At 50.4% G+C, this 16026-nt stretch overlaps 1 protein-coding gene across 2 annotated transcripts; it reads left to right on the forward strand.

The window, feature by feature from the left end:
* The first annotated feature begins 71 nt into the window (after positions 1 to 71).
* Positions 72 to 15942, forward strand: RABL3 (RAB, member of RAS oncogene family like 3). 2 transcript variants are annotated; one of them, XM_082206161.1, is made up of 8 exons: positions 72 to 204; positions 1908 to 1999; positions 3908 to 4037; positions 11575 to 11689; positions 11964 to 12114; positions 12714 to 12785; positions 14177 to 14215; positions 15171 to 15942. In XM_082206161.1, exons 1-8 carry the CDS (start codon positions 159 to 161, stop codon positions 15234 to 15236), a joined length of 711 nt encoding a protein of 236 aa, XP_082062287.1. In that variant the 5' UTR covers positions 72 to 158; the 3' UTR covers positions 15237 to 15942. The 2 variants fall into 2 exon arrangements, with proteins under 2 accessions (XP_082062287.1, XP_082062288.1); XM_082206162.1 differs by lacking the exons at positions 14177 to 14215; positions 15171 to 15942 and having other exon boundaries at positions 12639 to 12747.
* The last annotated feature ends 84 nt before the right edge of the window (positions 15943 to 16026 follow it).

A 16026-nucleotide genomic window follows, 5' to 3' on the forward strand; every position in this document is an offset into this window, starting at 1 on the left:
GGAAGCTGGGGTGGGGCGGGGCGAGCGGCGCAGCTGCCAGCCAATGGGGAGAAAGAGACGAACGGCGACGGGCTGGCCTAGCTCTGAGAGCGTAAGTGACGGCGGGAGGCGGGAGGTGCTATTGGCTGGCGGGCGCGTCACTCCCTCCGAGCAGGGCGATGGCTGCTTTGGAGAGGGTGAAGGTGCTGGTCTTGGGGGATTCAGGTGAGCGGGGGGGGGGGCGGGGGGGCGAGGGCAGGTGAGGCCCAGGCAGGAGGGAGGAGAGGGAAGGAAAAGGAGTGGACTTCAGGCTGCGGGGGGAAGAGGAAGGGACTTGCCAACACCCTGGGTCTATATATTAATAATAATAATAATAATAATAATAATAATAATAATAATACAGTGGTACCTCGGGTTACAGACGCTTCAGGTTACAGACTCTACTAACCCAGAAATAGTGCTTCGGGTTACAGACCCCGTAACCTGAGGTACCACTGTATTTGATGCTGCAATACATGGTGTTGTATTTTGGGAATTATCCAGGGCTTTTATTCTGGGGGGACGCAGACCCCTCAACGTTTTGTGCCTCTAAGTTTGGCCTCATTGAGGGGCAGGATTTCAATATGAGGAGGAAAAGGAGAGTGCAGTGGTACCTCGGATTACAGACGCTTCAGGTTACAGACGCTTCAGGTTACAGACTCTGCTAACCCAGAAAGAGTACCTCGGGTTCAGAACTTTACTTCAGGATGAGAACAGAAATTGTGCGGTGGCAGCGGGAGGTCCCATTAGCTAAAGTGGTGTTTCAGGTTAAGAACGGACCTCCAGAACGAATTAAGTTCTTAACCCAGGTGCCACTGTATATAATAATAATAGTAATAATTCATAATAATATAGATGTAATGGGTGTAGGGACGTGGGTGGCGCTGTGGGTTAAACCACTGAGCCTCTTGGGTTTGCCGATCAGAAGGTTGGCGGTTTGAATCCCCGCAATGACGGGGTGAGCTCCCGTTGCTCAGTCCCTGCTCCTGCCCACCTAGCAGTTTGAAAGCACATCAAAGTGCAAGTAGATAAATAGGTACCACTCCGGTGGGGAGGTAAACGGCGTTTCCGTGCGCTGCTCTGGTTCGCCAGAAGCAGCTTAGTCATGCTGGCGACATGAGAGCCAGTGTGGTGTAGTGGTTAGAGCGGTGGACTCGTATTCTGGGGAACTGGGTTCGTGTCTCCGCTCCTCCACCTGCAGCTGCTGGGTGACCTTGGGCCAGTCACACTTCTCTGAAGTCTCTCAGCCCCACTCACCTCACAGAGTGTTTGTTGTGGAGGAGGAAGGGAAAGGAGAATGTTCGCCGCTTTGAGACTCCTTCAGGTAGTGATAAAGCAGGATATCAAATCCAAACTCCTCCATGACCTGGGAAAACTGTCTGCGGACAAACGTCGGCTCCCTTAGCCAGTAAAGCGAGATGGGCGCCACAACCCCAGAGTCATTCACAACTGGACTTAACTCTCAGGGGTCCTTTACCTTTAATGGGTTTTAGGGAGAGGGGTAGTACCTCTGGTGGGGGACACATCACCCTCCTTTGGTCCTCACTAGAGATGGGAAGGCCTGGGAAAGAACCGGGGAAATATGGAAATAAACCAGGTTTTCCCCCAAAGCCATTTTTTTTTCCATTTCGAAAAACCTGGCTTTCCCCCCATTTTTTCCAGTCCCCCCCCAGGCCTTCCCATCTCTAGTCCTCACCCTGCAGGTAAAAGGTATAAAAGGTACAGGACACCTGGAGACCCAGGGTTGGGGAAGGCTCTAAGGGCTATCCTACTAGGAGTTTCAAAATCTACTTGTTCCTCCTTAATTTAAACTACACAGAAAATTTACACGAAAGGCAGTGATGTTTCACTTACCATGAAGGCTTAGTTTGCAGTTGTCTTTTTTGCAGGTGTGGGGAAGTCCTCGCTTGTTCACCTCTTATGTCACAATCAGATGTTGGGAAACCCGTCTTGGACTGTAGGCTGCTCTGTTGATGTCCGAGTAGGTGGAACTATAACTTTCTATTGTTTGGTGGTATTTCACTTCAAAGACGAGGGAAATTCTGAAGGCTTATTGGCAAAGTAAAAACATCTAATCAGGTTGCAAAGGGAATTGTAAAACAATAGGCTATTGCAGTAGGGAGCAAGAAATCTTAATTCTGAAGCAGGCAAGCATTAGTAGGTTGATCTGTTTTCAATCCAGCCTCTGGTGTAGATAAAGTAATGCAGATTTGTAAATAAGCCCACAAAAGATACGGGAGCACCAATTTTTTTCTAAACTGCTGAAAAGCTAGTAGACCATGGTTTTGTGTTGGCAACAGAGGAAAGGAAGTCTCCCCTAATCGCTGCCAGCTGCTAAGTTGACTGGTGGAGAAGGAATGGAAAGAGTTGTGTCTTCTTTGCCAGCCTGGTCACATGTTTGCAAGGAATTCCTGGTCACCTATGAATACCAGCCTGGCAATTTGTTAAACAGAAGGCTGAGGTAATGTTACCCAGTTGAACTGGTGTGGCCTTGCAGCAGCTTTTGATACATCAAATCACCAAATTTTGGCAGACCACATGCTTGACCTTGCAGGAGATTGAACAGCCCTGAGCAGATCAACTTGCCTTTGACAGACTGCGCTGGCTGTATTCAAAGAACCGGTTGGGGAATAGTTTGTTCTCCTCTGTGCTATTCCCTCCATGATGTGTTCCCTCACATATTTTGTCTAATACAGTGGTTCCCAATTAGCTAAATACTGTGGGTCCCCTGTTTTATGACAGCGAAGCCATAGACCCCCTACTTTTGAAAAGTTTGAGATCTCTGTGGTAGTTTTTGTTAGGAGAATGGTGCATGGACCCTCTCAGTGGGGGGTTACAGGGACCACAAATTGGGAAGCTCTGGACCATTAATGAAGGCATCTGCATGACTAGGAATGGGACGAAATGTCACCCATATACTGATAATTTGCAGCTTTTTCAACTGATCCTGTAGTACTTCCTTTCTTATGTCCTCTAGAAATGTTAGAAGAAGCAACCATGGGAGCAAGCGCATGATCTATGGATCCAGTGCCTCCTTCCCTTCAAATGATTTTTTTAAGGATTAGAAAAAGTCATGGGGTTGCCTATCAACAGCTATTTGGCAGGAAAACTAAATGGAACTTACATGTGAAGTGTCAGTTTGCATCTTAGTACCAAATGCTGGAGGTACGCGGGTGGCGCTGTGGGTTAAACCACAGAGCCTAGGACCTGCCGATCAGAAGGTCAGAGGTTCGAATCCCCGCGACGGGGTGAGCTCCCGTTGCTCAGTCCCTGCTCCTGCCAACCTAGCAGTTTGAAAGCACGTCAAAGTGCAAGTAGATAAATAGGTGCCGCTCCGGCGGGAAGGTAAACGGGTTCGCCCGAAGCGGCTTAGTCCTGCTGGTCACATGACCCGGAAGCTGTACGCCAGCTCCCTCGGCCAATAAAGCGAGATGAGCGCCGCAACCCCAGAGTCGGCCACGACTGGACCTAATGGTCAGGGGTCCCCTTACCTTTTTTACCAAATGCTGGAGCCAAAAGAGAGGACATCTGTCATCGTCATGCCCCTGGTTCTTGAGCTTTTGGTAGCTAGCTGCTAGTGGAAGCTGAATATCGGACCAGATGGATTTTGATCCAGCATGTCACTTCTCATGCTCTTAAACCCCTCTCCAAACCCACCTTGTTCATGAAGCCCTTGGAGGAGCGGCAAAGTGCTATGCATGCTAATGGCCCTATATAAAGCAGTTGTTAGGATAATATGAAAACGAATCTTATATTTATTTTTATGGACAAAACCATTACAAAAGGCACAACAATAGATTGATGGTTTGTAACCAAACCATATGCCTTCAAGTAGAAATCTGTATTGCCTTGTTCTACATACATGGCACTCTTGGTTTTCCATTTTCAGATTCATGACTACAAAGAAGGAACCCCAGAAGAGAAGACCTATTATATTGAATTATGGGATGTTGGTGGTTCAGTGGGCAGTGCCAGTAGTGTAAAAAGCACACGTGTTGTGTTCTACAACTCAGTTAACGGTAATGTATGCAGGTTTTAAGATCTGTTTCCTATTACTTTCATTCTATGAGAACACCTGTTAACTCGATTCATGCAGAACCTATTCCAGAAGTACTACAACAGAGAGTTTCTGATATCAAAGCAGTGTTCCTTACTCGGCTGAATTTAGATAAGAAAATGTTTTACTTTTGTAGATACCATATACATGTACATTCTGGCAAATCTGCTTAAAATAGCTTTCTGAAATCATCTTCTGGGTGCAAAGGTGTTCATGGTGCCTGTTTGTAACCCGGTAGACACAAGCTTGCAAACAGATTAAATTTGTGGCAACCTTCTGCCACAGTGCCTACAACGCCACACATACTGAGAGACTGGGGTCTAAAAGCACAAGGCCCTTTGGAGCTCTGGTCCTTTCATAATTTGTGTTCATGGAGTTGTATGGTTGGAAAGAACCAAACGTGCAACACCAACTCTGAAGGAGAGGAACACTTATAGGATATATTAAATAGTTAACATGTGTCAGGGGTTCAGGAGCAGAGGCGAGGGCAAGGGAGGAAACAGAGAGCGAGGGGGAGGAGGCAGAAGAAAGGATGAGTGACGACGACGACCCGAGATCTCCGAGTCTGTCCAGTGAATCAGAAGATTCACAAAGAGGAGCACCAGTGGCAAGGGCAAGGGGGGAGACTAGGGGGACACCCCAGGAAGAAAGAGCCAGAGGGGACTCAGAGGGGAGCAGTTGGAGATCGGGACCTACGTCACCGCCAGAGAGTAGGGAAGAGGAAGAGCGCCTGGGAACTAGCGCTGGCAGCTCACAACAGGAGGGAGGGCACGAGTCAGGAGTGGCCACACCTTCATCGGGGAGCGAAGTGACGGTTAGACGGAAAGTGGAAGGTTGGGCGCGCGCGCCAAGTTCAAATGCACAGGAAGGTGGCGCAGTAGGCAGCCCGGAAAGAGAGCCAGGTCCTAAAGCCCGGCGCAAGGAGACAGGGGAGTCAGGGGGGTCAGCGTCAGAAGAATCCCGGAAGGGAGAGACCCAGGGGGGCAGAGGGACCCAGAGGAGAACTGTCAGGCGGAAAAGGTGGAGCAGGGCTAGGATATTAAGTTGGTGCGCAAGGGGCGGAGACTCAGAAGGAGCTTCGCCGACCTAAGCATAAGGCGTAGGGTTGCACGCAGCAGCTCAAGAATGGAGACTGTAACTCAATAAAGACTTTTAATCAACAACCGCTGGCTAGCGTGATCCTCTGTGAGCTAGGATCTGGAAGTAACCCTGACAGTAAGCTCCTTCTCTTCAAATTGTGGACATCCACGACCTCGCGGAGAGGAGGGAAAGCGGGTGCCTACAAGAAAGCTCACGAACGGTAGACAATATGACGGCCGAACAGCAAATAACGGAACTCAGAGACGCGGTTTCACGACTGACTGCCGAGGCGGTGGCGTCCAGGAAGAGAGAGGAGGACGCAGCGGCCGCCTACAGGGATCTCCAGGTCAGGTTGGACGTGCTTACGAAGCAGGGGCAACAGACACCCAAATCAGAGGGGATTGGGTTGGGGAGACGCACAGGCAGTCTGGTCTCGCACTTCGATGGGAATTTGCAACAGTACCCCAATTTTAGAGCAGACGTAATGTGTGCACTACAACTACTGCACAAAGACTTTAGAGATGAACAAGAGAAAGTGGGGTTCATCATGTCCCATTTGCATGGAGACGCTAAAGCATGGCTGCGCAATTTGTGGAGGGATAAGGATCCTGCGCTCCAAAATGCGGACGCCTTTATTAAAGCGATGGATGGCTGTTTTTTATCAAGCATTGACGTGGATCTTGCCCGAAGGGAGGTGCACGGACTAAGACAAGGGAGGGCCAGCGTACGGCAATATCATGCCCGCTTTTTCGCTTTGGTCAGTGCCCTGGAATGGGACAGAGATTCGGCTCCCGTCAGAGACCTTTTTTGGGAGGGCTTGAACAGCTCGGTGAAAGATGAGATTGCGAGGGGGGAGAGACCCCGGACCACGCAGGAGATCGTTCAGAGGGCGCTGGCGGTGGGAGTGCGGCTGGAAGAACGTCCGTGGAGCAGGGACGAAGGGCGCAGCGGGCGCGAACCAGCCAGGGGCTCCTCCTTCCTTCCCAGAGAAGCAGCGCGTGCGCAATCCACGCCCCCAACAGGGGGAGGGGTGGAACCGATGGAGGTTGGGAGTGCAAGGGCTCAGTCAGCAGCCAGAGCCCTAGCACCGGCAGCAGTGAAAGCGAAGCCTCCTAGAGGGAACAGGAAGTGTTACATCTGCGAGGATCCAGGCCATTTGGCGAAAGAGTGTCCCCGGAGGCTCCACAAGCACACTGCAGCCTCAGCAATGGTGACTGCAGCAACGCAGCAAGGAGAACCACAGCAGGGAAACGACGATGTCTGGCTGGAAGAGGAGGCACTGGGGCCCAGCCAGACGTGTCAGTGAAGCAGTCCCCAGAGATTTTACCGCCCATGGACCCCCTCCCGCCCAAGCCAGTAGTGAGGCTCACCACATCGCTCCAGCTACCCAATGGAATCACCATGGACGTGCCAATCACCGTCGACTCGGGAAGCAATGCAGACTTCATAGGGCAGGACTTTGTCGACCGGCACGCTATACAGTTGCTGCCTGCCACGCTGCCCCTGCAGGTTGTCACGGTGGATGGCAGGGAGCTGTTGGGGGGGCAAGTGGTGAAGCAGACGCCACCTATGGTGCTGCGGCTTGGAAATCACAAGGAAATCATCAGCTTCAACGTCACTCAACTGTCAGACACGCCTATTGTATTGGGCATGAGTTGGCTGGACAAGCACAGCCCGACGCTGGCTTGGTACCAGAGGCAGCTGACCTTCGGCTCTTCCTTTTGTGCTGAACACTGCATCATGCCTCAGCAGGAAGGGGAGCAAGAGGAGTCACAGCTGCTGCTCGGCACGCTGCAAGCGATTCCCCACAAGTACGCAGAATTTTTGGAGGTTTTCTGCGAGAAGGAGGCAGACAAGCTACCCCCCCACAGACCATATGACTGCAAAATTGACCTGCTGCCGGGGGCGGCGCTGCCCAAAGGGAAGCTGTATTCCATGTCTGAAGACGAACTGCAGGAACTCAAGGAGTTCATTGATCATAATTTGAAACGCGGTTTCATCCGAGAGTCCCAGGCAGCGGGGGGCAGTCCTGTATTCTTTGTGAAGAAGCGAGACACGCCCCAGAAAAGGCTCGTGGTGGACTACCGCATTTTGAACAGTGTCACCAAGCCGTCGGACTTCCCCATGCCCCGAATCGACGACCTCCTCGCGAAAGTACGCAAGGGCAGCGTGTTCACCAAGTTGGACCTGTGAGGGGCGTACAACCTGATTCGCATGCGGGAAGGAGATGAGTGGAAGACAGCCATGTTCACACCCCTGGGCACCTACGAATATAGAGTTATGCCTTTTGGATTGCAAAATGGCTCCCACGTTTTTCAAGCTTTCATGCATCACGTGTTGGCGGGGCTCCTCTACAAGACGTGCGTCTGTTTCTTGGATGACATCCTGATCTTTTCGGAATCGCAGCAGGAGCATGACAGACACGTCAGGGAAGTGCTGAGCAGGCTCCAGCAACATAGGCTTTACGCCAAGCTGGAGAAGTGCCAATTCGACGTGACGGAGGTGGATTTCCTGGGATACAGGTTGTCTGACAAGGGGCTCGCCATGGACAGCGCCAAGGTTCGAGCGGTGTTGGATTGGAAAAGCCCACGCAACCGGAAGGAGGTCCAACGATTTGTCGGCTTCGCGAACTTCTATCGCAAGTTCATCAAAGGCTTCGCTATGCAGACTGCAGCCATTACAGACACGCTCAGTTCCAAGAAAAAGAAGTTCATCTGGACAGCGCAGGCGGAGCAGTCCTTTCAGGCACTCAAGCGTCTTTTCGCCTCGGAGGAACAGCTGCTTCATGTCGATCCTAGCAGGCCGATGAGAGTTGAAACAGACGCCTCGGACAGGGCCGTCGGAGCAGTCCTGCTGCAGAAGGACCCGCAGGGGGTTTGGAGGCCCGGAGCGTTTTACTCCAGGAAGCTCAGCAAGTCCGAACAGAATTACACCATCTGGGACAGGGAGTTGCTGGCTATTCATGCAGCGTTCAAAGCATGGAGGCACTTCCTGATTGGAGCCAAGCACACGGTGCAGGTCTGCACGGACCACAAGAATCTGGAGCACTGGCGCACGGCACAGTTCCTGAACCAGAGGCAGATACGTTGGGCTGAGTTCTTTGCGAATTTCGACTTCCGAATAGAGTATGTCCCGGGGGACACCAACATCATGGCGGACGCGCTCTCCCGTAAGCCACAGTATCTGGAGGACGCCACGCCAGCGGCCGCCATGCACATCTTCGCGCCAACAGTGTGGGCGTGCGCTGCGGCGACAGTGGACCTGGAGGCGGTGCGACAAGCGTTGCAGAATGACTCTTTCGCGCAAGCAAAGATGGCTGAGATGCGAAGGGGCACGGCAGCGACCAACGGGTTCCAGCTGAGAGATGGATTGCTCATCCGCAAAGGGGCCATCTACGTGCCGGGAGACGAACTTCGCGCCAAGGTACTGCATCAGCTGCACGACGCGCCCACTGCCGGGCACTTTGGCAAGGAGAAGACGGTGGAATTAGTCGCCAGGGATTTCTGGTGGCCCGGAATGAGAGGGGAGGTCGCGGACTACGTGGCGAGGTGCGACACCTGCCAGAGGGCCAAACCAGTGCACAGACCGCCGGCCGGACTGTTGGAACCGCTGCAAACTCCGGTCGAGCCATGGGAGAGAGTCGCCCTGGACTTCGTCACGGATCTGCCCAGCTCGAGGGGCAAGACGGCCGTGCTGGTGGTGGTGGACTTGTTCTCCAAGATGGCGCATTTCATCCCGTGTGCGAAGGTGGCCACGGCGGAACAAACCGCCAAACTGTTCATAGACCACGTGTTCAAGGTTCACGGTCTGCCACGGTCTATTCTGTCCGACCGCGGGCGGCAGTTCATCTCGAACTTCTGGCAGAAGCTGATGGGCTTCCTAAACGTCAAGATCAACCTGGCGTCGGCGAGACACCCGCAGACCAACGGGCAAGCGGAGCGGGTCAATGCCATCATGCAGCAGTACCTGAGATGCTATGCGAATCAACAGCCTGCGACGTGGGTGGATTACCTGCCGCTCGCCGAGTTCGCCTACAACAACACGAAGCACGTGTCCACGGGGGTCACGCCGTTCTTCGCCAACAACGGGAGGCACCCCAGAACCTTCCCGGGACTGGAAAGACTGGTGGAGGGGGAGCCGCAGACAGCAGATGCGTTCGCGTCGGAGTTGCAAGAGGTTCACGATCAGCTGCGGCGGCACCTGGAGCTGGCCAAACACGCATACAAGGTGCAGGCAGACAAACACAGAAGGGTTGGCGAAGAGATCCAGGTGGGAGACTGGGTCTGGTTAGCAGCCCACGCAGTGCCGGCCAGGTCGTTGGCCAAGAAGAAACTAGGGCATAAGCAACTGGGGCCCTACCAAGTCGAAGAGCAGGTCAACCCGGTGGCTTTCAGGCTGGCGCTTCCGGAGGGTTCCAGAATGCATCCGGTGTTCCGCAGATCGGTGCTCACTCCCTACAAGGCACCGCACAGGTTTCAGGAACCCGGCACGGCGCCGAGTCCGCTCCGAGAGGGAACCAGGCAACGGGGAGTGGCACAGGAGGTGCGCCTCAACGAAGTCACGGAGATTTTGGACTCCAGATGGGGGGAAGAGGGGGTAGAATACCTTCTCGCTAAGGAGGGCACCCCGGCCAATGCCAACAGCTGGGTGCCGGGCTACGCTCTAGATGAACCTCTGCTCAAGGAAGAGTTTCATGCCCTCTTTCCCCATAGGCCAATGCCGGCGGACTTTTTCGACGACTGGCTTTTCACGCCCACGCTTTCAGCCAGCACGTTCCGGGGGTTCGACTCGGATGAGGAACCGACACGAGACGCCCGTTCCCCGGAGGGGTCACCCTCGGGATCTGCCTCAGAACCCTCGTATTGGTGGGATGATCGACCAGAGGAGCAGTGGCGCAGGAAGTGGCTGGAGGGTCCAGGACGAGCTACGCCTACAGAAGGAAGCGAGGGAGAGACCGACATGGACTTTTTCGGGGACAACCAGGGTCTCGAGCACGGCGGCACGGAGATGGAAGCAGAGGTGACCGTCGTTGACGAGAGCAGGGAGGAAGAACCGGGAGTCTGCGGATGGAGGCCGGCCACGGGAAGCGAACTGTACCCGACATTCGTCCCTTTGACACTGCAGCACCCAGTTCCCGCACCGGAGGGAGGGGAAGGGGGGGCTTTGAGGGGGGGATGGATGTCAGGGGTTCAGGAGCAGAGGCGAGGGCAAGGGAGGAAACAGAGAGCGAGGGGGAGGAGGCAGAAGAAAGGATGAGTGACGACGACGACCCGAGATCTCCGAGTCTGTCCAGTGAATCAGAAGATTCACAAAGAGGAGCACCAGTGGCAAGGGCAAGGGGGGAGACTAGGGGGACACCCCAGGAAGAAAGAGCCAGAGGGGACTCAGAGGGGAGCAGTTGGAGATCGGGACCTACGTCACCGCCAGAGAGTAGGGAAGAGGAAGAGCGCCTGGGAACTAGCGCTGGCAGCTCACAACAGGAGGGAGGGCACGAGTCAGGAGTGGCCACACCTTCATCGGGGAGCGAAGTGACGGTTAGACGGAAAGTGGAAGGTTGGGCACGCGCGCCAAGTTCAAATGCACAGGAAGGTGGCGCAGTAGCTAGCCCGGAAAGAGAGCCAGGTCCTAAAGCCCGGCGCAAGGAGACATGGGAGTCAGGGGGGTCAGCGTCAGAAGAATCCCGGAAGGGAGAGACCCAGGGGGGCAGAGGGACCCAGAGGAGAACTGTCAGGCGGAAAAGGTGGAGCAGGGCTAGGATATTAAGTTGGTGCGCAAGGGGCGGAGACTCAGACGGAGCTTCGCCGACCTAAGCATAAGGCGTAGGGTTGCACGTAGCAGCTCAAGAATGGAGACTGTAACTCAATAAAGACTTTTAATCAACAACCGCTGGCTAGCGTGATCCTCTGTGAGCTAGGATCTGGAAGTAACCCTGACAACATGTATTGTCTTTCATGTTTAGGGACTAGAGTCCTCAACATGTGTAGCAATGTTCTATTGAAACCATCTGGCTGGGGATGGAAAGGAGTGGTATAAGATTTATCTCCATAAGTTGCAACATCTCTTAAATAAAATGACTTTTGAAATTCCTGCATTGATCAAAGGGAATTCTGAGAGGCAGTCCGTAATGAATGACGTGAGGGAAGCATGTAACCCCAGTTTTCCTGTAGGAGAGGACTTGGAACAATAGAAAAGAGAATAATCAAGGGCAGTAAATTGGAGACTCCCTTTGATTTCAAAAGCAAATTGCATAGGGTGCTGTACAGGAAACCGAAAGACCCAAACTACCTTGGGTATGTGAAGCAAGTTGTGCGGTTCTTTCCGCCTTGCCTTGTCTTCTCACCCTGCAATGTCTTTCAACATAATTTAGACGGTGTTTGGAATAAGTCATTGTATTTATGAATGGCCTTGTACTTATTTAGGCATAATTTTAGTACACGACTTAACCAACAAGAAGTCCTCCCAGAACCTGTATCGGTGGTCTTTGGAAGCTCTCAACAGAGATGTGGCTCCATCAGGAGTGCTGGTGACCAATGGGTGAGTGTGCAGAGGACCTGACAATCGTGGCAGATGTGATGGAGGGATGAGATAAGTTGAGACTCTCTCTCCCGTTTTCCAAAATGTGTGTTGAAGAGTATTTCCCAATACTCTTTTACCCTTTTACAAGTCCACCACATATGAAAAAACGTTCTACATCTGCTGCTGCTTCACTAGACTTTTCAAGTGCTCCCCTCCCAGTTAATGTTAGTGTCTTTAATGACTAGTGGAAAATATTGTTTACTGACCCACATATCCTCTTTTTCTTGTGTAGGGACTATGACCGTGAGCAGTTTGCTGATAACCAGATTCCGCTGCTTGTCATAGGGACCAAGCTGGACCAGATCCCAGAAGTGAAACGCAGCGATGTCTTGACCAGAACTGCTTTCCTTGCTGAGGATTTCAGTGCAGAAGAAATTAATCTGGTTTGTATTTTGTGTCTTATTTTTGTCAATTTGGATTAAGATTTTATACAGTGGTACCTCATGTTACATGTGCTTCAGGTTACAGATGCTTCAGGTTAAAGACTCCACTAACCCAGAAATAGTGCTTCAGGTTAAGAACTTTGCTTCAGGATGACAACAGAAATCGTGTTCCCTTGTGTGAACTGACTCTAATACACAGCTATGGCTTCAGTTTGAGCCCTAGGGTTGGCAATATTTGATTTTCAGAATCGTGATATATCACCAGCTAAACATTGTGATATACTGATATATCATGATGTCTGCAATAAGGATGGAGCTATGTAGAGGCACTGGCTTGCTTCACGGTTTTCCCCACGTTGTGATTTTTGCATAGCAGGCACACACAAACGCACACACACTATATATTTATATATAGAGAGAGAGCCAAGTCAAACATTATGAAATCATTATCACAATATGGACTTCAAACCTGTTTTGGACAATATATCGCCCAGCCCTATTGAGCACAGGATTATGTTTTGCAGTTCAGAACTCATGTGCTTGTTAAGGGTTGTGGTTTCAATGACTCTCAAGAGAAAGTTACCTGTTGATGTTTTCAGGACTGCACCAACCCTCGCTACTTGGCTGCAGGCTCCTCCAACGCTGTGAAGCTTAGTAGATTCTTTGACAAGGTGAGTCTTTCAGTCAGGTACTGCATATCTATTGCTTTTTCATTATTGCAGCATAGAAAGTGACGAGCATTAGCCTTGAGTAGCCTGATGTGAATTGCATAGGCCACTGAATTTCCTTTACAGCTGCTTGAACAGATTCCAGGAACTGAGACAACCTGTTGAGGACCTAAAAATTTGTGGTCACGGAGAGCTGTATTCTGTGAGAGCAGTTCAGGCACACTAGACAAGTGATAAATAGGCAGATTAACAAGACTGGAGATGAAGAGTTCAGGTAGCGCCAGGAAATAATGCAGGATAAGAGAACAGCAGAGCAGGAACATACAGGAAATACTTTTTGTAATGCAGAAGGAGGCTCCAGGCAAGAAGTCACCCATTTCTGATCCAGCCTATTTCTGGGTTTTAAATTAAGGCTCTGAGATTTTTCTGCCTGTCTGACTATGCAACAGCTGTAGACAGAAGGCAATAAGGTGTCATTGAAATTCTACTCAATATTGATCCAGAGCAGATTCCAGTGTATAGTTAGCTGAGTAAAAATTTACAACACATTGCAGGATTCCCAAAGAGGCATTTCATTCAGCTGAGCTTTACTGCTACTGAAGGCATTAAGATAAATTCAACAGTGTAAATAAGTTGGATGGATGCAACAATGGAAGACTGAATGGTTTAGTTTTTGTAAAATATGCAGGGATATGCAAAATGAACTATGGAAAGAGAAGAAGGGAAGTCATTGATATTTTAAGGATGTTAACATGAGTATTTTAAATTGTAAAACATAAAATTTAATAAAAGTTATATAAAAAAAGAACAGCGCCTCTCACTTCGGGTTGGCTGGATGGCAGTGGTCTTGCCAAAGGAAGCAGGAGCCAGCAGATGGTGGAGGAAGTCCAACTCTCCATTCCCTCGCCAACACCCCGTGGAAGCCAGCTCTCCCCAACCACTGCAAGAAGGCAGGAGTCCTTGAGAATCGCTTCCCCTCTTGGCACAAGCCTCTGGAGGCAGTGTGTTGGCTTACGATGTTGAAGCTCAAAGTTAATACAGATATCTTGACTTCAACATCAAACCGGATTTTTCTCTAGAGTTCTTCCCAGAATGCCCCAGAAAAAATCCAGGGCAGTCTTTTGGAGGGAGAAAAATACCTTCTCATTGAGAAGTCCTTCTACTGCCTGTGTTTAAAAGTCTTTCTCTTTTTTTAGAAAAAAGTACCATGCTCTTTCAGTCTTTGCCATCGATTGTAACCAGCTTCAGGCTGCAATGCGGTGTGAATTTCCTTGTGCTCAGCCAGGCTGGGCAATGGCACCATATGGAAACATCCTTATTTAAACCACTTGAGCTGCCACAAAATCTGTTGTATAAACCAATGCACAACACTCCCTCTTCCCTTTTTATTTCAGGTCATAGAGAAGAGGTACTACTTACGAGATGGTAACCAGGTATGTGTGCTCTCTCCTTAACAGTTAAAATTTTGAAAGCTTTGGCAAAGGGGGGGAAATAGGAAGAGATGCCAAAAGGACAAGCGCTGATGTAATCCAAGTCATTGCAAAACTCACCAATGAGATAAAGCCTCTGCTTGGCTTAATTTTTAATCTCCTCAGCAAAGAGCTGGGAAGGAAAGCAAGTAGGTATGCCTCAAAATGTCTGCAGAAGGTAGTGCCTGGTAATGGTAGTTATGTCGTCGTAGAGTTGCAGTCAACTCTATTCAACCCCCATTGCAAATCAGGGTTATTATCAAAATTTACAGATTTTCAGCTGTTTGCAATGAACACATCAAACAAAAGCAATTGAAATACCTCAACGCGATGGATGCTTCAAGTGGTTCCCCCCAATTCAGCTGAAATTGCAAAAGGCAGTCTTTTTTTTTGTTTGTAAAAATTCCCGGGCAACGCCAGGTACTTCTGCTAATATTGCATAACCAGAGATTGTCAGCCATTTTGAGACCACAGCTCCCTTGACCAACTACATTCTTTCACCCCTGTGGGGCTCAGGAGCCCAGTTATGTCCCCCCTCGCCTGCAGCACCAGCAGCCCCTCACCCCTTTTGAACACCCTCCTTTATGGAGTGTTCCTTCAACCTCCTCTCCTCTCCCCTCTATTGGGAGTCCTCCAGGCAGCTGCTGCTACTGCCTCATGTCTCTGGGTTGCCCTCCCCTCCCCCCCCGCCCCAAGAGAGGAGCCTCCCTGAGGCACCATTCGCCTGCCGAGCTGGAAGCCAGGGCTGCTGCAACAAACAGCCTTGCAAGTCTATGGGGGGCAGAGATGCAAGAAGGGGTCAGAAGAGGGAGGGGCAGAGGCCTTTGTTGCCTGCGGCACCCCTGACCATCATTCACGGGACACTGGTTGAAAAGCACTGGTATAAACCAATTCTAATGTAAGGTTTTTTGTCTGACAGATTCCCAGCTTCCCAGAGAGGAAAAGATTTGGAGGCGGCTTTGTAAAGAATCTTCACTACGACTGACCACCACTTGCCAACTAGAGACTATGGAAAAAGAACGATAACGCTTTTACCGCAACATTCCTGTTACCGCAACGGATACTTTTGCTAACAAAACCAAGTTCTGGAGCACGTAAATCGCCAAGACTGCTCCACTGCAAGTGCTTCTGAACATATGCAGAAGGATGTCTTTCCAGACCTCTGGAAAGAACCTGAGATCTTTTGGACATAGTGCAATGATTTCACTGGATAGGCAACAGCATCGTGGAATATGTTGCCCTATAAAATGGAGTTATATCCATCCAAGTGCTACCCAGAGTAGGCCCACTGAAGTCAATGAACAAGTTAAGTTTATTTATTTCCAAGGGTCTCCTCTGAGTATGACTTGGTTGAATGCAAACCCATGTTTTTTTCTGTGTTCTGAAAGTTTTATGAACCTGTTCTTCCACCCCTAGCAGAATGGTTGTGTTGAGGTGGATTTTAAAAAATAATTTAAGAATCAAAGGCTTATAAGCAACGAAAACATCAGCATTCCAGCTTACTGAACAATACTCTTGCTGATGCTATGGCGTTGACTTCATCCTGTTGCTAAGGGACCCCCTACCCAAAATATCTATGAGCTGTAAAGAGTTGTGTAAAAAATAAGCGAGGGAAACGGGAGGAGATTTGGAAAGCCTACATTGAAAATAAATGATGTTGCTAAGCACAATAATAAAAAATTAAAAACCTGGTGGTTATTTAATTGAGTTTTTGCATTTAAGCAAAGAACACTAGATACTCTTATGCACAAGACTTGAATACTTAGAGCAGATGT

This window comes from Podarcis vaucheri (genome assembly GCF_965113315.1).
Source record: "Podarcis vaucheri genome assembly, chromosome: 17".
NCBI lineage: Eukaryota > Metazoa > Chordata > Lepidosauria > Squamata > Lacertidae > Podarcis > Podarcis vaucheri.

Excerpts from the sequence above, each read along its gene's own strand:
- RABL3 (XM_082206161.1), top strand. The coding sequence starts at position 159 with ATGGCTGCTTTGGAGAGGGTGAAGGTGCTGGTCTTGGGGGATTCAG. Across the intron at positions 4,038-11,574 it reads GTTCTACAACTCAGTTAACG|GCATAATTTTAGTACACGAC; the intron begins GTAATGTATGCA and ends GTACTTATTTAG. Across the intron at positions 14,216-15,170 it reads ACTTACGAGATGGTAACCAG|ATTCCCAGCTTCCCAGAGAG; the intron begins GTATGTGTGCTC and ends TTTGTCTGACAG.